The sequence below is a fragment of the Molossus molossus genome, unplaced genomic scaffold, assembly GCF_014108415.1.
Source record: "Molossus molossus isolate mMolMol1 unplaced genomic scaffold, mMolMol1.p scaffold_m16_p_6, whole genome shotgun sequence".
NCBI lineage: Eukaryota > Metazoa > Chordata > Mammalia > Chiroptera > Molossidae > Molossus > Molossus molossus.
This window is the reverse complement of record NW_023425399.1, coordinates 9,297,577-9,325,570: the sequence shown is the minus strand read 5'-3', so window position 1 is coordinate 9,325,570 and position 27,994 is coordinate 9,297,577. Positions and strand designations below refer to the sequence as shown.

Below are 27,994 nucleotides of genomic sequence, written 5' to 3'. Positions count from 1 at the left end.
AAAGAATAAGGAAAAAAGGTTTCTATTTTACCTTTATTTATTCCTTCTTTGATGGTCTTCCTTTTTTAATGTAGATCCAGATTTCTGATCTATATCATTGTCCTTTTCTTTAAAGAACTTCTTTTAACATTTCTTGCAAGGTAGGTGTACTGGCAACAAATTCCTTCAATTTTTATTTGTCTGAGAAAGTTGATATTTCTCTTTTACTTTTGAAGAATAATTTTTGAGGGTATAGAATTCGAGGTTGGTGGGTGTTTTTTTTAAATTTATCTCAACACTTTAAGTATTTCACTCCATTGTCTTCTTGCTTGCGTGGGTTTTGAAGAGAAAGCAGATGTAATTCTTTCTTACCTTTGTTCCTCTGTAGGTGACCTGTTTTTTCCCCTGGTTTCTTTAAGAATTTTTTCTTATCTTTGATTTTTCTGTAATTTGATTTATAATATGTCTAGGTATAGTTGTGTTTTTTTTTTGGCATTTATCCTACTTACTGTTCTCCGAGCTTCCTGGATCTGTGGTTTGGTGTCTGACATTAATTTGCTGAATTTCTCAGTATTTTATCAAATACTTCTGTTGTTACTTTCTCTATTCCCATTATGGTTTTGTTACACCCTTTGTAGTTGTCCCACAGTCCTTGAATTTTTTTTTTGCAGTCTCTGTTCTCTTTGCTTTTCAGTTTTTGAATTCATGTTCTACTGGAAGGAGAAATTTACATTCTTTTGGAGGGAGATAAACAAACAAAATAAAAAAATACAACAGAGTGTTTCAGAAGGTGGCATTATGGAGAACAATAAAGCAAGGAAGGGAAAGAATTATGAGATTTGAGGGGTGTGTGTGTGTGTGTGTGTGTGTGTGTGTAGGTTGTTATAAACAGGGTCGCCAGATGAAGGGATTGCTGAGAAGGTGACACCTGAAGGAGGTGATGGAGTGAGCCATGTTCTAGGTAGAGGAAAGAGCCAGAGCAAAGGCCCTGTGGTGGCTTGGTGCATTAATTGACCGGTGGCCAATGTCTCTGAAGGGAAGTGTGGGAGGTAAAGAGTAAAAGGGCAGGTGGTCAGAGAGGGTAGAGGAGTCTGGGAGGGGGGCTGGAAAGGGGTAGCATTAGATGAGCCCACGTGGGCATGTTTGAGGAACAGTGAGCGGGGCAGTGACAATGAGGCAGAGCACCCTCAGGGGGAAGAAGGGGCGGTGAAAGCAAAGAGGCAGGCAGGAGCTCAGGGATGTACCGCCTTGCAGACCATGCCAAGGACTTTGGATTTTATTCAAAATGTGATGGGAAGCCTTTGGAAGGCTTTGATGGCGAAGTGATGTAATCAGAGTGACTGTTTGACAGAATCTCTCTGGCCACTGTATTGAGAAGAGCCTGAAAGGGATCCAGGGTGGAAACAGGGAGCCCGGTCTGGAGGCTGCTGCAATGGTTTGGCACTAGAGAGTGATGGCATGGCCCAGAGCTATGGCAGGGAGCAGGGGGCGGGGGCAGGGGCAAGAAGTACAGATTCCAGATCTATTTCGAAGGCAGAGCCCCTAGGAACCGCTGACAGCCCATTCATTTCAGCTCTGTCATAGCCAAAGTTTGGAAGCAACCTGAACGTTCAGCTGTGGGAGACCAGCGATTACTATGTACAACAGGACATGACGTAGGCTTACAAAAGAACGAGGAAGCTCCTTGTGCATTAATACAGAATGGTTTTCAAGATACGCAGTATGAAATGAGGAAAGTGAAGTGCAGATCAGTGTATGTGGTATATTATTATTTAGGGCAAAATAAAACAAAGCAAAACAAACACACCCGCACGTTCACAGTACTTAGATATTCTGTTCTGGTTTCTTTTTCTTTTTTCCAGTCTTTGTTCTCTTTGCTTTTTAGTTTCCAAATTTATGTTCTATTGGAGGGAGGCAAACAATAAATAAAATAAATAGATACAATATATTGTTTCAGAGGTGGTAAGTGTCATGGAGAACAATGAAGCAGAGAGAGGGATGGATTGTGAGAGCTGAGTGTGTGGTCTCTACAGGCACTGTGAGACATCTTTATGAAAGAGAGACAGTAAGGTCAAGAATACCCAGGTGTCACTGACAGGAGAGCCAAATGCCTGGAATTAGGGCTTTGGTCCATGAGCACAGCATGGGGTGGGTCACTACTCCTTGCACATTGGGATGGCAAACCATTGACATTTTCTTTCTTTTTTTTTTTTTATTATTATTATTTTTTTTTTTATCCTCACCCGAGAATATTTTTCCATTTTTTGTACAGATAGAGTGGGAGGGAGAGAGAGAAAGGGAGAGAGAGAGAGAAACATCGACGTGAAAGGGACACATCGAGTGGCTGCCACCCGCACGACCAACCAGGGCCGGGGACAAACTGCAACCGAGGTACGTGCCCTTAGCGGGAACCGAACCCGGGTCTCTCGGGACCGCAGGCCGACGCTCTAACCGCTGAGCCAAACCGGCCAGGGCTGACATTTTCATACTCTCTCTTTCAGGTAACGAGAAACAGCCAGAGCTGCCTCTCCAAGTCCCCCAGTTCAGCCTCCCTTGCAGATCTTCACGCCTCTGGCTTCCATGCCCTCTAGGAAACAAAACAAACTCCACCAAGCGTGTTTACTCCATACCTTTTTATTGAACTCCGCAGACTTCATTAAGGGACCGTTTGCTTAGAAATTCTTAAACATTTGGACGTATTTTACAAGACAGGACAGCAGCTGGAGGTCACAATTTCATCTCATCACATGCATAAAAAGACACTGCATTTTTTTTGTTGATTGGTTTCCTTGTCAGTGTGTGGGTCTGTGTCTGTGTAATGCTCACTTTCACCTTCACAGGAAGGACTAGAGATGTCAACTGACCAGAGATGAACAGGATCCAAGAACACGACCCCGAGAAAAGAGCAGCTAAGGATATTGGTCATTTATGGCTAATGTGATTGGGTTGGCCCACATCATGGGTGGGGCGATCAGAATGGCTTTGCCGGCATAAAAGCCTCAACTTCACACCTCAGTTCCTGGGAGAGACAGAGGGCCTTAGCTAATGGGATGGGGCACATGCTACCATGGGGGTGTTGGGGCTCAGAACGAAGGAAGACCTTTGGCTGTAAAAGCTGGACGACAGGCTGGCCCTCTTTCCAGCTGGACTCTCATGGCTCAGGGAATGCGATCCAGTTTCCAGATATCAGCTCCCACACTCCTGCCCCCAGCAAGTTCCGGACCAGGGGAAACCCCTACTTCGGATTCTTGGTTTTGCCCATTGGCAAACCACTCTGTGATCTCTCCATGGGCTATGTGTGAGCTGAGCTAGAACTCGAGGCTGAAAATGCAGAGCAGAATAGGAAGGGAGCTGCGGCTGCCCCATGAGGCCCCTGGAAGTGTAGTTCTGAGAAGGCCATGGTCCTTAGGGCAGACAAGTGTCACATTTGGACATCATCTTGGTCCCCAATTGAGTCAAAGAGCAGATGGTGTTGGTGGGACGGTTATGGGCTTTAAAGGGAGGGGCCCCCCATTTCTCCTTCCTTCCCAGTTAGCAATATCTCAAGCCAGGTAAGAACAAATAAATTCCTCTATTTACTCACACATTCACTTGTCATTCATTCACTCAGAAGTCAATCATTTACACATTCACTCACTCGAAAACACAGGTTGGGTGACCACTATGTGCCAAGGGCATACATTGGGGGGTAACCCTGAGTTCCTGGTACAGAAAGTGGTGTTCCCAGTCTTTGACCTTGGGTTAAAGCCAGGGATGGTCTGGAGAGCAAAGGGCCAGCTGCCAGCCCAGCAGCTGCTGATTTTCCTCTTCCCCACCCACCAGGCACATGGAGCTCAGAGGTCAAGGTCATGTAAGAGAGAGAGCCCAAAGCCCCAGGGAAGACCAGGGGCCATGAGCCAAGCCACAGAGAAGTCCAAACCTCTGGGGCATCTTCTGTGCTTCCTTCCTTTTCCAAACCTGGATTAGCTCAGGGAGGCCAGCAGGGTGGGGTGATCAATACATGACCTTTGAGAGCATCCTAATGGGACAGAATTGGGAGTTTCCTTCATTTTTCAGGATTGTCATGTCATTGCAGACACTAACCTGAGCTTTTCCTTCAGGACAGAGCCTCACACGGGGATCTTGGAAGTTGGCAGCTGCTCGGTCTACCCATGCAAACATATCCTGTTCTACCTTGTGATAAAACAACCCAAGACTGCCTGGATTTGAAGTCACCCTGAGCATGAAGCTCCACCTCCTCCAAACCCACCACACACAGATTAAGGGGGACTTTAAAACCCTTTTGTCAAATGCTCTGCTTGAGGAATTCAGGATCCAGATGTTGGGAAGGGGCTACAGATGTGGGAGATGGCATTCTGCCTGGAGGCAGTCGAAGACTTGTCTTGCTATAAAACTGGATTACAGCTGCCTCTCTCTTTTGGCCCTTCTGGATTTAACTTCATTGGGTAGGGACTTTCAAGGATTTGAATGAACTTGACTTGGGGTGGTGAACACACAACACAATATACAGATGATGTATTATGGAATTGTACACCTAAAACCTATGTAATTCTATTAACCAATGTCACCCCAGTGAATTCAATAAAAAACAAACAAACAACAAACAAAACACCCCAAAGGATTTGAATGGGATTTCCTGTTTTATTTGCCAGAAAAAAAGAGCCCTTTTGGAACTATTCCTTCAGCACAGAGCCTCACAGGGGATCCTTAGGCAGCTGCCTAGTGGGAAAAGATAATTGTGTCTTTTGTACAGAAGCCCTCAGGCCTATGAGGGCACTGGGTCTGGGCAGAGGGCTTCAGCACCGCGAGACAGCCAGTGAGAGAGGGGATTGCTTTTTTTGTTGGCCTGGGGAGGGTGGCATGAGCATCATCCCATCCCCTGCGGTTCCTGTTAGGGCACCACTAGAGGTGGTTGGATCGGTGATCAACAGGGTCGTTGAAATTGTCCAAGATATGAAGTGCAGGGAACAGGGTATCCTGTGCCGCCTTCCCAACCTAGAACTCCCTTGGAAAGCTCCAAATTCTAACATTTGAGTTCCTGGTAACATCACTCCTTGCCTTTGCCTTGGTGACTTGAGTCTGTACCCTGAGGTTCAAACCACCTTCACACACACACACACACACACACACACACACACACACACACACACCAGGAAACAGAAAGAGGGGGAAAGAGAATTTCCCTGGTTGTTCAGTTCAGTTGCTATGCAATGGTAGGGTCCCTCTGCAATATTCGTTTTGTGCATTATCCAGCCTCTCTTTAAACACGTGTGGCCTCACGGAGATCATTACCCAGCATGGCATCGAGAGCCATGGTTAGGCAGCCCCACCTACTAGAAGTGCTTTTCTTAATTTGAGCTGAAATTGATCTCCCTGTCCCTCTCATGCCAGAGGAGTGTTCAGAGACCCACCTGCAGCCATCCTGCAGGTAGGTGATTTCTTCTCAGGGTGGACTGCCCCACTCCACCCCATCCTGGCCAGCCTTTAGGTCTTTTCAGAATCTTTGTGGGGAGGACCGAAGAGTTAGAGTTAGAGGTGAAGGTGAGGGGCTGCTCCATCAACAGAGCCCCTCCCAAATCCATTTCTTCAAGTTGGAATTGTGGGGAGTTCCCAAGAAATTCCAGGCTAAGACGATATCAGGGACAGTGCAAGGATAACCAAACTATACAACCTCTTTCTAGTTCAAAACAGCCACAGGCGAGGTTGTTTGCTTCTCTGGGCATCAAACCTAGCAAATTACTGGGGGGAAAAAAAACACCTTTTATTTTTGTTCTTGTGCAGAAGTTTTAACAAATCTTGCCTGTTCTGTTTGGCTCTGGTACAAACCAGATTACCAGGAATTTGTGGGGTGGGAAAACTTTGATTAGGGTCTTAGTCCCGAATAATAGATTCATACTCGGATTGGTTTCCTCTTGGGGTTGTTCCAAGGGAGGTGGTTCACTGCTGTCGGGGGGTCCTGACGTGGCTCAGATCTCTGATTTGGGCAGAGGTGGGAGCCCTAAAGCTGGCAGTGAGGGAGGTGGGATATGAAAACCTAAATGAATGCAAGTTGGAGATGATCTGAGCTTTCTTCATCTTCCTGCATGAGCTGATGGATGGAAAAACCACTTTCTGCTGAAGATCCTGCTTTGTGAGCTGGAAACCACCTGGTGGAATTGATGATCAGGACAGGACAGAAACTCCCTGAGGCCCAGAGTAGTGGAAGCTGCCTTTGCCACGAATCCCTGGCTCTGTGAAGCCAGCAGCTGCCAAGGGAAGGGGAGATGAGATGGCAGATTCTGGGTACATGTCTCCTTAGGGCTTGGCTGCAGGCCTGGCCGGCCACTGTTTCTTGGTGAGGTTGCTGGCAAGGGAGTGACAAGAAGAACTGATAAAACGTTGATGAGATCTGAAGCCCAGCATGTTCTCCAAGGTTCTCAGGAACCAGAAAACGCTCCGTCTTTCAGATCCAATTGGTGTTATAGGGAGCAGAGCACTGGACGTGGCCACAGGCCAGCCAGGAGGAGCTTGGGTATGTCCTGGATCTCAGAGTTGCCAGTGGGATGTTTGACTGCACGAGATTTTTGGTTCCAGAATCTTTGGGGATGAGAAAAGTCAGCCCCCTCAGCTCTCCACAGGTGTGTGGGAATAAGTGAAACCAGCCCACATTCCATCCTCTGCTCTCAAGCCTGCACCTGTGCCCTGGATTCTTAAGAACAGCGACTAAGAGAAACACAGACAGAGTGAAGAAAGTAACAGTGTCAACAGACTCCAGGTCTAGTGTCAGGAAATGCCTGCATGAGGAAGGCAGACCCTAAAGTCTTTTCCCACTCCCCAGAAATTCAGAATCAAAAGGAAGAAAAAAAAAAAAAAGCAGCCCAAGGGACAGTGGGAGTAAATGAGAACCACCGGAAAATATCAGCTATGATACTGACCAGCAACAAACCTCCTGAAATGTTATTCTGTATCACAAAAGAAATGAGACTCAACGGCCCTATTGTAAATTTGCTGAAAATACATATATGTATCTGGACAGAAAAATAGACTACTCTGAGATGCATGAACAACCTATGATGTAGTCACACATCAGAGTCTTCTAGAGCCAGAAAAATGGCATCAGAAAATGCACAGGTAACTCTTACTTCTGGGTGTAGTCAGGGCTGCTTCGGGTGACTCTGGCTGATTGAAAGCATTTGGATGCTGTCACATAAGCAGTGAGAGGCAAGAAAAGTTCAGCTCAGGGCCGGAGGCTCTCCACTGTCCTGCTGGGGGACACAGGTGAGCCCCCTTCTTTCTCCTGCCAGCTTCCTAGCCACAGAAAAAGTCCTTTTCCAAAAGAATCTTAGAGGTGTTTCAACGCACTCCCGTTTGATTCAAAGTTCCTTTGGAGACTGAAGCCTGGGACCAGCTGGCAGAGAAATAAGGAAAGGAGAGGGCTAGACACCTGGCTTTAGTGACCCTTCTCTGGTGAATTTTAAATTCCCCCTTGCCCGTGGATTAGACACTCCAGCCGTGACTTGGAGCAAGACAGAGATATACAATAGTTACAAACATCAACAATACATTACAGCTCTACAGAAGAGAATACTGCTGTGTGTGTTTTTTTTCTCCTTAGAAAGGTGGATCTTATTAGGAGGAAGGGCAGAGGCGAGGCTACGGTTGCTAAGACACGGTGGACGAGAGGTCTGGAATCAGTTTGCAGAGGTTTGTATTGCCAGCGATTCTCAGGGACAAGCCAGGCGGGTGGAAAGGAAATGGACTCAGGATTTGCTGTTCCCCATCTCACTCCTCGTTCTTGACCCCCAGTGTTTTTAGAGAAGGGGCTTCGCAGGAACAAATGTTCTCCCCCCCCTCCCCCCACTAAGTGTGCTTAAGATAAAATTCCTAAAGAAGGCACCGAGAAATCTACTGCACCGAAGCCCTGTTGTTCTTCTTTACCAAAGAGAAAAAGGTGAAGAAACGGACTCCTCCAGAGCGTGCCCACCTCTCTCCGCTGGTCACAGACTCTCCCCCTGTGTGACTGGGATGCAAAGCGACCTGGTCCCTAGCCCTTTCTGATAATGGTGGAAGTTGGAAGTCAAGTTCAGCTGGGTTCTGGATGAGTCTCACTGAGTTTGCCAAAGGGACCAGGCATCCGTCCTCCTCCAGCCCCTAGTTTCGTTTCTTTGGGTTGACTTGTTTTTTCCCACGCTTTCATTGGTTCAGGAATGGGTGGGACATGGACCACCAAGGTAAAGTGGTATCTGCTTCGAAACCATCGCTTTCCTCTCCTCCATCAACACCCATTGGTCAAGGTTAGCTTCTCAGTGGAGACTCGTGGGTAGATTTCCTAGTGCATGTACACAGGTACAGGTAGAATGTACACGTATGAAAAATCTCAGTATGTTCCTTTTTGGCAGGTGGGGGCCTGGGTAAACTCACAGCACTCTATTTTGCATCGGGCACAGGGTAAAAGCTATATTCCCATGATACATATACAGGAAAAAGAAAAAACCAAAATAGAACACAATACTTTCTAAGCATAGTATATGCTGAGTTTCAATTATTCTGTTTCTATAAGAACTCTATAGGATCCGGCTATTCAGCCTGAAAAGGTAGGTTCTTCATGATACTTCTGAATTCGTCCTTCAAAAGTGACTCGATAAAATGCTACTTTTAGGTCAGACAAAACACACGAGGAAGGAAGGGCCAGGTCCTGCGTGACCACACAAGGCAGAAAGGGCCTTTGGTTACAAGGAGAGTTGCACCAATTGGTTATTAGTTTAAAAAAGAAAAGAAAAGAAAAGAAAGAATTTCCAATCTGTACACTTCTTGTCTGCTTCAACCAACAGATGAAATGCTTTGATTTGAAGAAGGGGTGGTAAGTTCCTTCTCACTATATATGGCTATATTTAAACATGTTCGCTTTCCTGATATGTAAAATAGACTATATCATTATTATTAATTTTTACAGATAGCATCAGCTCTAAAAATATCTGAATCAGAAATCACAACTATTTACTTTTATCAAAAAGCATTTGTTTGTTTTCCCTGAATTTTCACATTTGTGCTGATGGCGGACGTAAATGGTGATGAAAACAAAGAGACACATGAGATGGTCCAGGGAGGACTTTCCGCGGCCATTCCTCGTGGGCCCCGGCCCACGCTGCAGAGCCCCCGGGGAGCACTGCTGCTTCCTCTCTCTGGTGTGTCACTAGCACAGGATGACCTCATTCTTAAGTCCCTTTGCATTTGCTTCCAGAGTACTCTGAAGATACTTGGGCGGAGTCAAGATACTCCGGCACACATTTTCTTTGTTAATGCAGCAAAGGACAGGACCGTCCCCACTTGGAGGGATCCACAGTCCTTGGAGAGGCCGAGAAGCAATGTGAATCAGGTGCATATTCAGCAAAGAACACACATTTCTGAGGGGGGTGGAATGACCCCATGTCATCATACCTGGGACAGGTGGCCCGACCTCATGCCATTGTGTGGAGGGCAGGCAGAACGACTCTGTGATATCTGTGTACTGACAGGTGGATCATGCCATTGTAGTAACAGGCAGATCAATCACATTGTACGAAGGACAGCTGAACAACACCATGTTTTGTTCCACCAGGAAGACGTGTGCCTGTCACAATTGATGACTGACAGATATACACTATTGTATTTGGGACATCATCCATCAAAATTGTATTAGTCCATTGCACTAAAAACAGGCAGATCAATAACATGTCATCTTTACTGACAGATGGGCCAACAGCATGGCATCATGCTAACCAGCGGCTCAACCCAATGTTACCGAACCGAGGGACAGCCAGCAACACCATGCTGTCAGGCTGAAATCAAGCAGACCAATGCCGGTGCACCAAATTGGGACAGGAACACCAACACCAAGTAGTGTACTAGAACCGCTCACGATGCACACAAATACTTATTGCTTTTTGTCTGCATGGGCTGCATTGATGGCTACAGAAAGGAGAGCTGAGCTTTTAACACAGACTGTGACACTGAGAACACACCAACAGTTGGTTGACAAGAGAACAGAGTAAAACACCCAATGCCCAACCATCTACTGTCTTCTTCTGAGATGCGCCTGTTTCCTGTACACTTGACTTTATGAGAGGCCACACTCAAGGGCCAGGCACCCTTCCTTGCCAGGGGGCTTAAGGGAAGCTTCAGAGGGACAGGGAAGGCGCCCACAGACTTTGACATGGCAGACAGCAATACCAGCACAATATCACCCACTGTGGCCAGACACAGGCACGTAGCAACAACCTGACTACAGTCCCAAAAAGTGGCCCATGGGAAATAGTGCTTCTTTTAAAGTGCAAGATGGTGACACTGTCCCTGGTAGAACCTATTTTTGAAAAACATAAAGTGCTTTTTATTTTAACTTTTTAAAAAACTTGAATACCACAGGAAACAAAAAAAGAATTTCTATTATAGTAGATGCTTTCCCTGCCACAGCAGGAAGTATTCAAAAGTCTGAACAGGGCGTTTCAATTGGGGATTTTTTCTCCTTTCGTTTTTGCAGGTAAAAAAAAATCTGATTTTATTCTGTTCTTCAGTAGCATAGTCTCTTTGAATACGCTATTTCTTTTGCATGTTTGACACTTGCATATCTTTTGAGCCTACACTAGTGATGCACAGAAAACGTTTTCCCTCTACAACCCTAAAGCAACGTTCAGAGTTCACACTGTTGGCTGAGTGCCCGCCTTCAGAACCCTTCCCAGATCGCCAGGGGGCAATTAGAATTGAGTACAAGTGGTACAACTCACCCTGATAGTATCTCAAAATAACATCTCAGGTACTACGAAATACTGAAGTTAATGGAGACTTTTGAGTAGGATTTTGCGCCGGGTTTGTGGCTTATAGCGCAGAGATTTCTCCAAGACACAAGCATTCCCTGGACGCCTTCTAACAGTGGGATCCATCCAGAAGGTGATAGACAGGAGTTTCTAGAGGTGGCCAGGCAACACCCAAACCAAATTGGTCAACTCACTTTTTCAATACCAGCCACGTGTTCCAGCATCCTTCTCCGGCCGAAGCCAGGAGGGATCAGAGGTGTGTGATGGAGAGTCATGAGAGAAGAATGGGGAACAGGTGGCCTTGGCTATGTTTAGAATGTGGTAGTGGTGGCTGTGAGTTCTGCTCATGTCATCTCCCAAAGAGGGCAGTGGAGTTGTTACAAGGAGGCGCCATGTCCTATGGCTTCGCCAATTTCATTCCAATGGCCCTGCCATGGCTCTCAAGGTCATAGGGAGCTTTCTCTGGAGTCTCTCTTCTTTCTAGGGGCTTTGCAGAGCCTTTCTGCTTTAGAGTTCATGCAGAAAAGCTCTGTGGCAGGTGAGCTGAGCAGCACTCCTCTTTGGACCTCACCAGAGTCTCTCCTCCACATGGGGTAGTTCAGATGCTCTGATCCCGTGTGCTTCCATGGGCTCCTCCCCCTGGCAACACCCGGACATCGGGGGAGATATGGTTCTCGAGTTTGCACTTTTCCTGACCACTGGGGGCTTTTCCAGTCAATGCTTCTGTAGAGTAAATACAGTTATGCCTTAAGAACTTGGGAGAGGTGGGTAAGGGGGAACTTTCAAAGTGGTTCTTCTCTGCTCTTGTTCCGACACTGAACTTGGGACTGGTGCTCCCAGGGAGGCTCTTGGGAGGGCTGGAGTCCACACTGTACAGCACCTGCCCCTCATCATCTGTGTCTGCATCAATGTACTGGTGGATACCTGCTTCGAAGTTGAATGCTATTGCTGTGTGTTTCTCAGGTGACCGGGGGGGTGTCCTAGCACTTGCTGTGGTGTAGATGGAGGACTCTGGACTCAGCACAGACCTGTCCAAGAGTGTGGCACACTCCAGTCCAGCGACAGCAGCTGCAGCAGCCCCCCGGTTCCTGAGAGGGTCATGGTACATCCCCAGAATGGGGACTAATGGACTGGGTTCACCCTCCATGAAGTTGACTTTAAGTGCTCGGAGCTTCAAGGGGTTGTTGGTCTTCATGGAACTCTTGGGACTCTCAATGAGGAAAGTAGAGTGATGACTGGCAACAGGGGTAGGGTTGGCTTCCACAAACCTACAGCCACTGGTGCCCAGAGCTCCTCGCCAGCCCATCTCTGGGGCCATGCTGCCCCCAGTCTTGCTAGGGAGTGATGCCAAAGGGCTGTGGGAGAATCTGGTGGTCTCAGGGAAGTCTGTGGCACAGCTAATGAAGCTATCAATGCTCGACATGCTTCTCATGTCTATGACCCCTTCTGTGTGAGTGGGCAGAGGGGCTATGGGGCTGGGGATACTCTCCATTTCAAGTTCTTCCTTTGGTTTGCTTTGTGTTGCCGATTCCTTGGTATTGAGAATGGGCTGAGATTGGGTCTTTGCCATCTTATTGTACATGTCTTCCAACTGCTGGACATTCAGGTGCTGAGGACTAGAAGATGATCTGGCCTTTTCAGGGGATCCCTGCTCCTTGGTTTCAAAGGACTTGCTTGAGCTGGTTTCGGACAGTGTCCTCTTTGTCCATTTCCATTTGTTGGGTGACAAGTGGTTATCTTGTATTTTGTCTTTCTTACCCATATTCTCTCCATTTTTCTCCACCACAATGTCCATCATCTCAATGCTTCGGGCAAAAGCATCTTTCATGTTCATGGACACAATGCTGCCATTCCTCTTGGCTCTCTCCAGAGCCTCTCTCCGCTTGATTGCTTTCTCCTGCCTCTTCTGCTCCTTATAGAACTCAGAGAAGTTGTTGACAATGATGGGGATGGGAAGAGCAATCACCAGGACCCCTGCGATGCAGCAGAGCCCCCCCACAATTTTCCCCAGGAGAGTTTTGGGGTAGATGTCTCCATACCCAACAGTAGTCATGGTAATAGTAGCCCACCAGAAAGAGGCTGGGATGCTTTTGAACTTGGTGTCCTCCTCATCCTTCTCTGCAAAGAAGACAAGGCTAGAGAAGATCATGATGCCCATGGCAAGAAAGAGAATGAGCAAGCCCAGCTCATTGTAGCTCCGCCGCAGGGTGAAGCCCAAAGACTGAAGGCCAGTGGAGTGGCGTGCGAGCTTAAGGATGCGGAGAATACGCATTATGCGGAAGATCTGGACCACACGGCGAACATTCTGGAACTGCAGCACACTCTTGTTGGATTCGGTGAGGAAGATGGTAACATAGTATGGCAGGATAGCCAACAAGTCAATGGCGTTGAGTGGGCCCTTGAAGAACTTCCACTTCTTGGGTGAGGAGAGGAACCGCAGCAGGTATTCCATGGTGAACCATGCAATGCATACAGCCTCCACGTGGGCCAGCTGGGGGTTGTCTGTGCTCTGGCCAAACTCATCAAGGCTCTGTAGTTCAGGCAGCGTGTTGAGTGACAGGGCGATGGTAGAGAGGACGATGAACATTATGGAAATTATGGCAAGGATCTGTGAGGAGAAGAGAGTGGGATTTAGTTATCAACCACCAGCAGGGTGATCACTCTAATACTCTGAGTCTATAGGGTGCTCTTCAACATTCAGGAGCATTTGACATCTCACTAGTCACTTAATGACTGGTTGGTTAAGCTAAAAAGATGATTTATTCAAATCCATTTATTGTACAGATGTGGAAACCAGTTCAAAGAATTGAAATGTTTTAAAGCTAATCATCTAGCCCAGGGGTTGGTAATTTTTTTCAATGAAGGGCCAGATAATAAATATTTTAGGCTTTGAAATCCATGAATTATTTGTTGCAACTACTCAACACTGCAGTTGTAGCATGGAAGAAGCCTTAGATAATTAAATAAATGAATGTGTGTAGATGTGTTTCAATAAAACTACTGACAAAAAGAGGCAGTGAACTGAATTTGACTTGCAGATCATAGTCTGCTGACTCATGAGCTAGGCCAGTGGTTCATCACTACTATGGGGTGGGGACTGCTTTCAAGACATGATACTAATTATAGTAACAATAGACACGATATTAATGATAATAACAATGGTTACCCCTTACTGAGTGTTCATTGTATACTGGGCACTGTGTTTAACACTTTCCATGCAATATCTTATTTTATTCTTTCTTTTAAAATTAAAACAATTTTTTTTCTTTATTGATGTTAGAGAGAGAAAAAGGAAAAGGGAGAGAGAAATAGAAACATTGATGAGCGAGAACATCGATTGGCTGCCTCTCACATGCCCCCCACTGGGGATTGGGCCTACAACCTGGGCATGTGCCCTGACTGGAAATTGAACTGGTGACCTCTTGGTGCATGGGTCAACACTCCACCACTGAGCCACACCACCTGGGTACCTTATTTCATTCTTATAAAATCCTCCAAAAGTATTATATCTCCAGTGCCAGGATTTTCACCTGGGTCAGTGTGACCCCAGAGCATGAACGCTTTAGGCTTTGTTAGAAATCCATACAAGCTTTTGGCCCTTTTGCTACACACAATCACCTAATTTTACAGGTGATTCATAGGTAGACATGGACATCCTGGATCCATGTTATTAACTTCCCACAGGGACAATGGACTTTTTGGGGCTAAGAGTCATGGCTAACTACCTTTTTTTTAAAAAAAAAAAAATTTTTTTCTTTATTGATTTTTAGAGAGAGAGGAAGGGAGAGGGAGAGAGAGACAGAAACATCGATGAGAGAGAACATCGATTGGCCGCCTCCTGCTTACCACGCCATACTCACTGGGGATTTGGCCCACAACCCAGGCAAGTGCCCTGACCAGGAATTGAACTGGTGACCTCTTGGTGCATGGGTCAATGCTCAATCACTGAGCCACATTGGCTAGGTGAGGCTTAACTACCTTTGAGTCCCCTGGATCAGGAAGAGGGTTTGATCCAGACAAAGAGCTTATTTATTGAAATTAGTGGAACCTAGGCCACTCTGTAGCTTATGCAGAAATGCAAGCAGATGTAATAAATTGCTCTGAGAATCTTTTTCAAAACTACAAATCCAATTACATTATCCCATCATTCCCCTGCTTAATACATTTCTAGGACTTTTCAAAACCAAATCCAAGCCCCTGGGATTCCAAAATGGTGGCTAAGCAAATGGAAGCTACACAGACCATCTCCCAGGACCAAACTGGAATTACAACTAAAATAAAGACAAATCGTCAGGAAAAACCAATAGAAAAGCAGATGGAAAGAACCCATATAATCACCATCAGAAAGAGGACACAAAATTGAGCCTGGTAGGAACTGCGGAGGCATGAGAGGGTGGGCTGGGAGCCCACGGACAGCAGCTGTTTTAGCTGTGAGCAGCTCCCTTGGGGTTAAAATCCCAAGCTGGCTCCACAGCCCAAAGGCCAGGACAGAGCACCAAATTAGCTACAGCTACTCACCTTGGGCTCTGGCAGAGAGAGGGCAGACTGGACTGGAACTGTGTGGGGAGACTCAGGATTTGAAGGGCACAGGGAGTTTTGTGATGAATCACTCTCTCATAGGACAGTAGCCATCTTACTCAAGGAGCCCCAGAAACCTGGGGAGAAGCAACAGCCCCTCCCTCAGGAATTTAACACCACCCTGCCAGGCCAGAGAAATGCAAATTGAGGCTCATTAATAGCCAGCAAGCATTTGCCCCACCCTCTGGAAATCCTCTTACCGTGAACACCTGAGGGATTTTTTTCATTCAGTTCAGAGATACAATCCAAGGCCCATCAAGTAACTAAGACTAATAGCCTCCATGCAAAAAGCTAGAGGATAACTGAACCTTTCCTGAGCTTGCAAATCTACCCAGAAAAGTAAGACTTGATGGTTGTGTTTAATGTGGGTCCTCCCATACTCATCCAAACCCAGTGGGAGCCACAATCGTGGAACACCAACACCCAAAGGAAAAATTTGGCAGACTCCAAAACCCACTGAGAAAGCCGAAATGGTGAAACAAAGAAGCAAGTCCCAAATGAAAGAACAAAATAATTTGACAAAAGATGAAAGAATTGAAAGGGAATTGAGCAAGATATCAGAGGGAGAGTTCAGGGTAATAATCATGAGGAAGCTCAACATCATGAGTAAAGATATAGAAGAATTGAAAACCAACCAATTGGAATTGAAGAATGACATAGCAGAAATAAAGAACACATTGGGCCCTGGCCGATTTGGCTCAGCAGTTAGAGTATTGGCCCATGGACCAATGAGTTGAGTGTTTGATTCTGGCCAAGGGCACATACCTCAGTTGTAATTCATCCCTGGCCCTGGTTGGGGTTGTGCGGGAGGCAGCCACTTGATGTATCCTTCGTTCTATCTGAACAAAAATGGAAAAATGTCCTCAGGTGAGGATTAAAAAAGAACATACTGGAAGGAATAACCAGCAGAGTAGAGGAGGCTGAGGATCAGATCAACGAATTAGAAGACAGGGTAGAAAAAAATTGCCCAATCAGACAACCAAAAAGAAAAAACAATTAAAAAACAGGAAGACAGCCTAAGAGAACTGGGGGACAATATATGAAATATACAACAGCTGCATCATAGGAGTTCCAGAAGAAGAAGAAAATGAGCAAGGGTTAGAGAATATATTTGAAGAAATAGTGACAGAAAACTTCCCTAACTTGGTGAAGGAAAAAGGCATACAAGTACAAGAAGCACACAGAGCCCCAAGTAAGAAGAACCCAAACAGGCCCACACCAAGACACATAATAATTAAAATGCCAAAAATTAAGGACAAAGAGAGAATCCTAAAGGCAGCAAGAGATAAGCAACAGGTTACCTACAAAGGAACCCCCATAAGGCTATCAGCTGACTTCTCAACAGAAACATACAGGCCGGAAGGGAATGGCATGAAGTAATCAAGGTAATGAAAAACAAGGATCTGAATCCAAAACTACTCTATCCAGCAAGGCTATCATTCAAAATAGAAGGTGAAATAAAGAGTTTCCCAGACCAAAAAAAAAAAAAAAAAAAGGCTAAGGGAATATATTACCACAAACCTGCACTGCAAGAAATGCTAAAAGGACTGCTGTAATTAGAAGAAATAGTAAGAAAAATATAATTACAATAAACAAATTGTTAATAAATAAGTACGCATCAATAATAACCTTAAATGTAAATGGATTAAATGCTCAGATAAAAAGATAGAGTAGCTGATTGGATAAGAAAGCATGACTCATATATATGTTGTTTACAAGAGACCCACCTCACAACAAAAGACTCACATAGGTTGAAAGTGAAGGGATGGAAAAAAAATCTTCCAAGCAAACGGAAAGGAAAAAAGAGCTGGGGTAGCAATACTCATATCAGATAAAATAGACTTATAAATGAAGGCCATAACTAGAAACAAAGAAGGCCATTACATAATATTGAAAGGATCTATCCAACAGGAAGACATAACCTTGGTAAACATATATGCACCCAATATAGGAACACCAAAATATATTACAAAACTTCTGGAGGACTTCAAGAGAAATCAATAGCAATACAATCATAGCAGGGGACTTCAACACCCCACTGATATCACTGGATAGATCTTCTAGACAAAAAATTAACAAGGCTACAGAGACTTTAAATGATGCACTAGATCAAATGGACTTAATAGATATCTACAGAGAATCACACCCCAAAACTACAGAATTCACATTCTTCTCAAGTGCACATGGGACATTCTCAAAGTTAGACCACATGTTAGGACACAAACTAAGTCTCTACAAGTTCAAGAAGACTGAAATAATATCAAGCATCTTCTCAGATCACAATAGCATAAAACTAGAAATCAATTACAACAAAAACACGCAAAAGCATTTAAACACATGGAGGCTAAATAGCATGCTATTAAACAATGAATGGGTTACCAAGGAGATCAAGGAAGAAATTAAAAACTTTCTGGAAACCAATGAAAATGAACATACAACAACACAAAATCTGTGGGACACAGCAAAAGTAGTCCTGAGAGGGAAGTTCATAGCACTACAGGCCTACCTCAGGAAACAGGAAAAATTTCAAATCGACTATCTAACCCTACAACTTAAAGAACTAGAAAGCATACAAAAAGAAAAACCCAGAGCAAGTAGAAGGAAAGAAACTATAAAAATCAGAGCAGAAATAAACAACATAGAGACTACAAAAACAATTCAAAAGATCAATGAAACAAAGAGCTGGTTCTTTGAAAAGATAAACAAGATTGACGGACCCTTAGCTAGATTCACCACGAAACAAAGAGAGAGGACCCAAATAAACAAAATCAGAAGTGAAAGAGAAGTAACAACTGGCACCACAGAAATACAAAGGATCGTTACAAATACTATGAATGATTATATGCCAACAAATTGGACAATCTAGTTGAAATGGACACTTTTCTAGAAACACATAGTCTCCCAAAACTGAACTGGGAAGAGATAGAACACTTGAACAGACCAATAGCAACAAAGGAAATCGAAGATGTAATCAAGAATCTCCCAGCAGACAAAGCCCACGCCTGGAGGGCTTCATAGGGGAGTTTTAGCGAACATTCAAAGAAGAACTAACACCCATTCTCCTCAAACCATTCAAAAAAATTCAAGAAGGAAGACTTCCGAACTCATTTTATGAGGCCAGCATAAATCTAATTCCAAAAACAGATAAAGACATTACAAAGAAAGAAAACTACAGGCCAATATCCCTCATGAACATAGATGCCAAAATCCTTAACAAAATATTAGCAAATTGGATCCACCAATACATTAAAAAAATTATTCACACACTGGCCGGTTTGGCTTAGCAGTTAGAGTGTTGGCCCACAGAACAATGAGTTGTGGGTTCGATTCTGGTCAAGGGCACGTACCTCAGTTGCGGTTTGTCCCTGGCCCTGGCCAGGTCGTGCAGGAGGCAACCAGTCAACGTGGCTCTATCACATTAATGTTTCTCTCTGTCTCTCTCTCTCCTTCCCTCCCACTCTGTCTGATAAGTAGAAAAATATCCTCAGGTGAGGGATTAAAAAAAAAATTATTCACCATGACCAAGTGGGATTCTACCCAGGGATGCAAGCCTGGTACACTATTTGCAAATCAATAAATGTGATACACCACATAAACAAAATGAAAAATAAAAACCATATGATCATATCAACAGATGCTGAAAAAGCATTTGACAAAATCCAGCACCCATTTCTGATAAAAATGCTCAGCAATGTGGAAATAGAGGGATCATATCTCAACATAATAAAGGCCATATATGAAAAACCTACAGCCAACATCATACTCAATGGGCAAAAACTAAAAGCATTTCCCTTAAGAACAGGAACAAGATAGGGATGCCCACTTTCGCCATTCTTATTTAACATAGTACTGGAAGTCTTAGCCACAGCAATTAGAGATGAAGAAAAAAAAGGGATCCAAATTGGAAAGGAGAAAGTGAAACTGTCATTATTTGCAGGTGACATGATATTGCACAAAGAAAACCCTAAAGACTCCATCAAAAATCTACTAAATTTAGCCCTGGCCGGTTTGGCTCAGCGGTTAGAGTGTCGGCCTGCGGTCCTGAGACACCCGGGTTTGGTTCCCGCTAGGGGCGCGTACCTCGGTTGCAGTTTGTCCCCGGCCCTGGTTGGTCGTGCGGGTGGCAGCCACTCGATGTGTTCCTTTCACATTGATGTTTCTCTCTCTCTCTGTTCCTCTCTCTCCCTCCCACTCTACCTGAACAAAAAAGTGGAAAAAAAAGTGTCCTCCAGTGAGGATAAAAAAAAAAGAAAAAAAAAAAAGAAAAAAAAATCTACTAAATGTAATAAAAGAATTTGGCAAGGTAGTGGGATACAAAATTAATGTCAAGAAATTAATGTCGCCCTGGCCAGTTTGGCTCAGCGGTTAGCGCGTCGGCCTGCGGTCCGGAGAGATCCAGGTTCGGTTCCCGCTAAGGGCACGTACTTCGGTTGCAGTTTGTCCCCGGCTCTGGTTGGTCGTGCGGGTGGCAGCCACTCGATGTGTCCCTTCACGTCGATGTTTCTCTCTCTCTCTCCTTCCTCTCTCTCTCTCCCACCTCTATCTGTACAAAAAATGGAAAAATATCCTCGGGTGAGGATAAAAAAAAATAAAAATAAAAGTAAGAAATTAATGGCATTCTTATACACCCGTAATGAACTCACAGAAAGAGAAACTAGAAAAACAACCCTATTTACCACTGTGGCAAAAAAATTAAGATACCTAGGAATAAACTTAACCAAAGAAGTAAAGAACCTATTTGCAGAAAACTCTATAGGACATCAAAAAAAAAAAAAAAAAAATAGAGGAAGATATAAAAAAGTGAAAGCATATACCTTGTTCATGGATTGGAAGAATTAACATCATTAAAATGTCTATACTACCTAAAGCAATCTATAGATTCAATGCAATCCCCTTTAAAATATCAACGGCATATTTCACAGAACTAGAACAAAAACTTCAAAAGTTTATATGGAACCAAAAAAGACCCCGTAATAGCCACAGTGATCTTGAAAAAGAAGAACAAAGTAGGAAGGATCACAACACCAGATATCAGGTTATATTACAAAGCCATTGTTATCAGAATAGCCTGGTACTGGCACAAGAACAGGCGAATAGACCAATGGAATGCTGCTGAATGGCCTGGAGATGGACAGGAAATCCAGGCTGGGCTCAGTCAGCCCACCATTGAAAATCTGAGATCAGGGATCCAGAGGATGAATGGTTGTGGGATGGTGAGCCTCTAACTTAAATTGTCAAGTACCATCTAGGCTTCAACCAGCTTCATGACAAACCCAAGCTCCAAATAAGTTTCAGGGTATAGAGAATCCATAAAAAATTCAGAGAAAGCTGACCCTTTGAGGGAAGCCTGAGAATAAAGGGAAGGGGCAGAGAGAGGATGTAGAGGGCAGTTAAGAGCTTGGGCCCTGGTGCCAGACTATTTGGGGTTCAAGTCCCAGCTCTGCTACTTCCTTATCTTGAATCAGTTATTTAACCTCTCAAAGCCTCAGTTTCCTCATCTGCAAAATGGGATGATGATAATAACAGTATCTGCCTCAGAGAGCTGCTGTAAATATTAAATGTGTCCACACACCCAGAGTACTTAGGACAGCTTCCAGCAGAACACAGTGAGCATCTGGCACATGCCAGCTCTCATCCTGGGGGAACATCTCAGCCCACACCGCCCATCAGCCCTCCAGGTGGCCCGGCTAGTCTTTGCTTCCCGCTCATGGGAAACCACCTGCTGTAACTTGTACCCGAACAACGTTGCTTTTGGGGGACTGTGAGAGGTTTCTGTCCCCTGCAGTGAATCCTCAATCAGGACACTTGGCTATCCGACCCTTCTCTTTGGCCTCTCTTCCCACAGGTTTCCAAACTTCACGCTTCTGTAGCCACATGTGACAGTTGTCAGTTTTGCACGTCTGTGCCCCTTCCTCTCCGTCCAGCGAACTGTCATCCATATTTTAAAACCTAGCCTCTGTGTCCTTTCCCCTCCTCTTCAAAGTCATCCTACATTCCCCAGGCCACTCCATCCTCTGGGCTTCCCTATTATTTTGCCGTACCGTGGGGTACATATCCCACACTTCCCATTACAGGGGAATGTGTGTGTTCATCACTGCCCAGGATCTGTGAGCTTTGGGGGCATCGGTTCCGAGGCTCATCTCTGCACACCCAGCACCTAGCCCAGGGCACGATACCGGTAGGCACCCCCAGGTGTTTGCTGGCTGCTGCTCAAGTTCACAGAACTACAAGTGGAAGGACCAGGATCAGCACTCCAGTTTCAATGTGGCAACTATTGATCATGTGCTGTGTGTGAGGCAGGGGGATACCTCAGGCAGCAGGAGAGCTCTGGTGTCTTTCTAGGTCAGCTCAGAATAGGAAAGGGAGGGTCACGTGAGCAGTGTTTCCCCAACCTCAGTTGCCCTACCGACTTCTTGATTTTTTTTTTTTTGCTATAGTGGTGTCTTCAAAAACAGCTTGAGTTTTACTTTCTTGATTTATACTAGTTGAACAAGAACAATTCTGTAATCACTTTATAAAATAAGATATCTGATACGCACAAGAGATCTAATTTATATATGTTTACGAACCATAATCACACAAACACCTGTGAAGCCACCACCCAAGTTAAGACACAGGGCATGTAACAGTAACACTTCCTGTGTCTTTCTGACCCCAGAGATAATCAGGTTTTTCCTCACCCCTTTGCTTTTCTGTATGGTACTTAATCCAAATGTATACGTGCCCAAATTATTATTTTTGTAGTTTTGACATCATATTGTACGTGTTCTTTTGCTACCTGTTGTAAAAAATTAAATTAAACAAACAAAGCCCATTTATCCTCTTTGCTTTATTTTAGCCTCATCCTAAGAAATAAACTTCTGCTTTTGCATGCTAGGAATATATGTATTAAATATTCATTAAAATAAATAAGTGATCATTGGAAAAAAAACATTTTGGCAGCACACTTTGGAAACTACTGCATCGAGGTTAGGAGTGTGGCCCCTGGACCCAAAATCCAGTTTTGCCATTTATTGGCTGGGTGGCCTTGGGCATTGCAACTTTTCTCACCTCTGTTTTCGTATTTGTAAAATGGGGGTTCTACCAGTGGTTCTTAACTGGGGATGATCTTGATCCCCAGGGGACATTTGGCAAATGCTGCAGAAATTTTTGGTTGTCACACCTCGGGGGAGGGACAGCTAGCGGGTGGAGGCCAGGGATGCTGTTAAATGTTCTATGATGCATAGGACAGCCTCACAATGAAGAATGATCTGGCCCCATGTCAGTAGTACTAGGTTGAGAAACCCTGGTCTATACTGATAGTCAGCCCCTCATACGTTGTAGACTGTGGAAAAGGAGATGGTGCATATACAGCTACTCGCCCAGGGCTAGCTAGGCACAGAGTGGGCCTGACCTTATGGGGCAGCCAGCCAGGCCTCGGGCTGAGCCAGAAGGTTGCTGCCGCAGCCTCTGACTCCAGCCAGGAGGGAGCCTGAAGGAGGAGTAGATCCCTGGGAAGTCTGTTCCTTTAAGAGCTGAGAGGTCTCATTCTAACCCAGTTTCTAACCCCAGACCACTCCAGGGAAGGCCCACATAATTGATGTCTGCCGACAGACCTATGAATTATGCACCCAGCTATTGTACAGTCCTTAGGGCTATTATTCTAAGGCGGGCACCCCCTTTGTACCTGAGAATGTGCCCTCCCCCTTCCCTCTTCACAGCCTAGGAAAGAAGAAAAGGGGGGCAGAGGCCCTGCGGGGTCCTGGAGATGGGCACCTGCTGCTCAGGGTTGGGTGGGAGGGTCAGAGCGCACTAGGTCCCCTTCCTTGTGTGTGTGAAACTATCAAATAGAATGTGCAACAGTGCAGTCTGATGGGCTTCTCTGACCCCTCCTCCTGGCCCTGCCCTCAAGACTGTTCTCTCTTCCAGACCCGCTAGAGTCAGGGCCACACTTCCTGACTGGGCAACTTCCTAATGTGAGTTAAACCCTCTGTGCCTCAGTTTCCCCACCTGTAAGGTGGGGGTGATGTCACTGCAGGACTTCGATAAGAATTCAGTGAGTTCATAAGCCTCTTAGATCAGCTTTTATTACTCTCCAGGCTTACACTTATTTATAAGCTGCTTTGGAATTTGAGTTTGAGACCTGACACTATTATTCCCTGGCTGTGTGGCCTTGGAAAAGTCACTTCCCCTCTCTGAGTGTCCATTTCCTTATCTCTAAAACGGAGATGAAAGTAATCGAGCACTTATCACATAACAGTCACTTCATACGTATTATGTTATTACATTATTGTTCAGCTAATTTATTGTCACCCCCACACCCAACACCAGGCAGGTGGCTTTTGGAAGTCCAGGACTAGGTCTGTGAGTCCCAGGGCCTGGCTTAGGCAGCAGACATCCTACAAACGGCCTCAAACGCAAATGAACAGTGTCGATCTGGTCTCTGAGATGTGTCTCCTCAGTGGAGGAGCAGCCAGCACCCTGAGTCCTCTCGGCTCCAGCTCAGGCCCCCGACCAGGCCTCTGTATTTCCAGCCTTGCTTTGCTGGGATCTGAGCCCAATCAGGTTTGGGCAGGACTCCAGGAACCCAGGGAGCAGAAGCAGGAGCCAGGACCAGGGACTTGGAGGCTATCCCTAAATTCCCTCCCTGCGAGGAGGCTCTGGATCCTGGAGCCCACTTGTTTGCACCAAATGGGTGAGTGGGCTTTGATGTCCTGGGAGCAGAAGGCTGAGAGAAGCCAGGCCCTCCTCGTCCCAACTGCCAGCTCTGGGGATTGATCACAGGGATGTCCACCTTTGGCTCCAGCAGTCAACACAGACTGTTTACCATTTCCTCTGCATACTCCCCTGCTCGTCCAGGAATGTGGATGGGCACAGAATGTCCGTGCAGAAAAGGGCCCAGGCTCATCTCTGGAAGATGGGAGGACTCAAGCAAGAAGGGAAGGGACTCTTCATGGTCACACAGCCTTCTGGGGTCAAGTATGTACAATGACACTAAACGCTCTGGCAAGCTGGGAGCCGCATCTAGTGTTTAAGGGTTGCAAACCCCTTTCTGTACACATGCATGCTCATGGCAACGTTATTCACAATAGCCCCCGAGTGGAATCAACTCAGGTGTCTATCAACCGAGGATTAGAAAACCATGTGCTATATCCATACAACGGAATATTATTCATCCATATAAAGGAAATAAATACTGATACTCGAAATCATGGATGAATCTTGAAAATATTATGCTAAATGAAAGAAGCCAGACACAAAAGACCACACGCTGTATGATTTCATTTTATAAAACATGCAGATAAAGCAAATCTATAGAGATAGAAAATGGTTCCCAGGGTGGGAATGGAATTAACAGGTAATGGGCATGAGGGATCTCATGGGGGTGATGAAAATGTCCTAAAACTGATTTAGGGTGATAGTTGCACACTTACTAAAAAAATCATTAACTTGCACACTGGAAATGGGTGCATTGTATGATATATAAAATAACACTCGCTAAAGCGACATAAAAACTTGCTTTCCACAAAGAGTATCCCGTTTCTCTTAATCCTCATAACCGCATTGAGAGGTCACAGGAGAGAAGCAGAAATCCGAGCAAGCCACAGCCTCGCTCTAAACCCTGCTGTGGCTCCCCATGCACTTGGGGGGGAGCCCTGACCCCTTTGTATTTAGTTGGCATATGTTTATTGAGCACTTACAAAGTGTTGGGCACATTGCTGGGGATGTAACATGGATAAAAAAGACAGTTTCTCTGGACTCAAGGAGCTGGTAGGGAGAGGTAGACCCATCGACCAATAAAGGAGCAAGATGGTATCGGATACTATTACGTGCTACGTGTGACAGAGAAAAGCAAACCAGAGGGATCAGAAAAGAAGCATTGGGGCTATCCACACGAGGTGGGGTGATGAGGGCAGGCCTTTTTCAAGAGGTGCCCTGGTTGCTGAGACTTGAGGATGAGGAGTGTGTTGTTCAAAGATTTGAGCATGCCAGGCAAAGGTCCGATGTGGGAAGAAGCCTGGCATCTCAAGCAGCAGAAAGGCGCTCGGTGTGGGTGGCAGCTGAGTGAGCAAAGGGGGCAGGGGGAGGAGATGAGGTCGGAGAGGCAGGAGCGTGATAAAGAGATTTGGACTTTATATGAAGACCACCTTCCTTCTCTCTCTCCAGACCATTTCCGACATTTCCCACAGCATGTTTCATACTGAACCCTGGCAAAACCACACGCATTTCCCAAGCCGCACCACCGTGCTTGCTCACACCTCCAGATCCTTGTCCCTCTGCCTAGGGTGCCCTTCCTCCCCCACTTCTCCTGGGTGATTCGTACACTGGTTCAGGTCTCGGCTCAGAGGTCATTTGCTCCAGTGAGCTGTCTCTGACCCCCAGATCTAGGTGGGGTGCATCCATCTTCTGGGTGCCTCTCATCACAGCACTGATCTTGCTGAGCTAGAATCTTCTATGTCCCACAATGGAATGTCAGCCCCACGAGGGCCCAGTCTTGCTCTGCTGTATCCCCAGCTCCTGGAACTGTGCCTGGCACAAAGTAGGTACTCCCTAAATAGTTGATAAATGAATGAACAAGCAGGTGAATGGAAGGGAGAGCGATTTTCCAGGGTTACACAACTTGTAAGTGGTAGATCCAGGACTCCATCTCAAGACTATGGGTCTCCCAAGACGGTTTCAAGGACATAGGAGGAGGCGGCTTCTGGACCATCAAACCTTTCTCTCCTTTTATGGTGCTTCCGCTTCCCCAGCTTTAAGAGGGAGGATTACAGCCAGGAAGTTTTAATTGTAAGGGTCACTGGTGTAGATCCGATTAAGGGGATTGGGAACAGGCTGATGGGTTTCCCCCCTCCACTGTTGATGGGGGCCGCTGGTGAGGGGTTGATGAGAAATTGAAGTCAGGAGCCTGAAGAGGGTGCCCCTGGGCAGAAAGGGACAGGAAACCAGGGACTGTGTGCCTGAACAACAGGAAGAGAGAGGCCTTGGGGTGAGCCAGGCAACAGTGGCCTTCATCATGAGAGGGCAACCGAGTCACAAAGATGAAAAAGAGGTCTGGTGGCATTGCTGGGGGGTGTCCCAGGCATCACAAACCACAGGCCTTAGGGCTGATAAAATTATTTTTACTTATTTGCCCAAGTCTCAAAACTGGGAGATTTCACATAAAAAAAATCAGATTCCCTTGGAAAATCAGATGACATGTCTGCACTCCCGGCGGCAACCATTGGTTGGCGCTGGAGAGCCAGCCGCCCTGGGCATGGCTCCCTAGTTGGCCACAGGGCCCTCCACTCTGCAGGACCTGTCAGGTCTCTGCAGGCGTTGGGTTAGCAATCCTGGACTGGTGCAATCCTGAAGACAGCAGCCACGTACTGACCCACTACAGGTATGAAGGACTTTCCAGACAAGGGCTGCGTCTATCTGCATCAGCCAGGAACCTAGGGTTCCCACTCTCCACATTCCATCTCCCCGAGGTGATGTGACTCTTCCTAACAACCTCTGGATGGGGCAACCTCTTCCTAACAGGTCAACTAAGTTCCCATGAGCCTTGGCACAGCAGGAATTCTGGGAGCTGGTGATGTTGCAACCTCTTGCCCATCTGAGGACAATGCTTCTGGTGAGGGTGTGGGACCTGACTATGGTCCCTGCAGAGGGAAGAGGTGATATGGAGAAATGGGGGGGTGGGGGGGAGCAACGTCTTTTCTGCCTGAGTGATCACCAGTTTCCTATATTTGCTGAGGGCATGAGGAGCTGAGGAAGGGACTGTCAGTCTTAACAGTGATGAATGGCATCGGTCCATCCCTGCTGCAGAGAGCAGTGTATGGAATAAAAACAAGGAGCATAGGACATGCTAGTCAAGGACAGTGTCCATGGGTTCTGCTAAGCCAACACCTGTTCTCTTGTCCCCTAAGTCCGGCAGGATGGGGAGTGGGGAGTGTAGTCTCTGTGAACTTGGCCAAGGTGGCTGGGTTGCTAAAGGAAGCTAAATATGTTCATCTGGATGCTGGGATTGGGTACCACTCTGGCTAACTCAGAATGATGGCTCTGTGAACAGTTATTCCTGACAACAGCCAGACTTGCTGTTAATGTCCACTATACATTTAGAAAAAGGCATTTGAGTGGCTTAACAATGATGTTTCTCACACAGCATTTTTGTCTCACTAGAGATTTATATTGAGGTGAAATATACGGGTGGTCAAGAGACCTACTTCCTAATTCTGGCTGGGCATCCTTAAATAAGTATCTTCACATCTCTGGTCTTTCTCGTGCAACATCCACTTGACCGTCTCTTGGGTCTCCAGCACAGTTCCCTTCCAAGTGGTGACTCAGGGATCCAATGGCTCTATAATCTCAGTATGTGGTCTCTACCCTTGCCAAGGCAGGGGAAGGGACAGCATGGAGAATTCACACCTGCATGCGTCTAGGCGTGATACCTGTCATTCCCTTCCCTGACGATGAGGTCTGTGGTCTGTACCCTGTCACCCTCATGGGGAAGCTTTGAAACCTCTAAAATGCTTCATGATGGGCTAAGGAGATGGTCTCCAACGTGGGTGTGTGCACATATGATGCGCTGGGGTACAGAGAGAAATTCCTGGCATTTGATAAGTAAGTTCTAGGGATCTGCTGGACAATATTGTACCGAGAGTCAACAGTACTGCACTGTACACTAAACGTTTTGTTTAAAGCGTCGATCT

The 27,994-nt window shown here is 45.8% G+C and overlaps 1 protein-coding gene across 1 annotated transcript in view; it reads right to left on the bottom strand.

The window, feature by feature from the left end:
* Window positions 1–5,106: 5,106 nt before the first annotated feature.
* The window catches only part of KCNB1 (potassium voltage-gated channel subfamily B member 1), a 91,175-nt gene continuing 68,287 nt past the window's right edge, over window positions 5,107–27,994 (bottom strand). Inside the window, exon 2 of the mRNA XM_036244958.1 lies at window positions 5,107–13,356. Within this exon, the coding sequence (XP_036100851.1) occupies window positions 11,347–13,356 (2,010 nt within the window). The 3' untranslated portion in view covers window positions 5,107–11,346. The remainder of the gene's footprint in view (window positions 13,357–27,994) is intronic.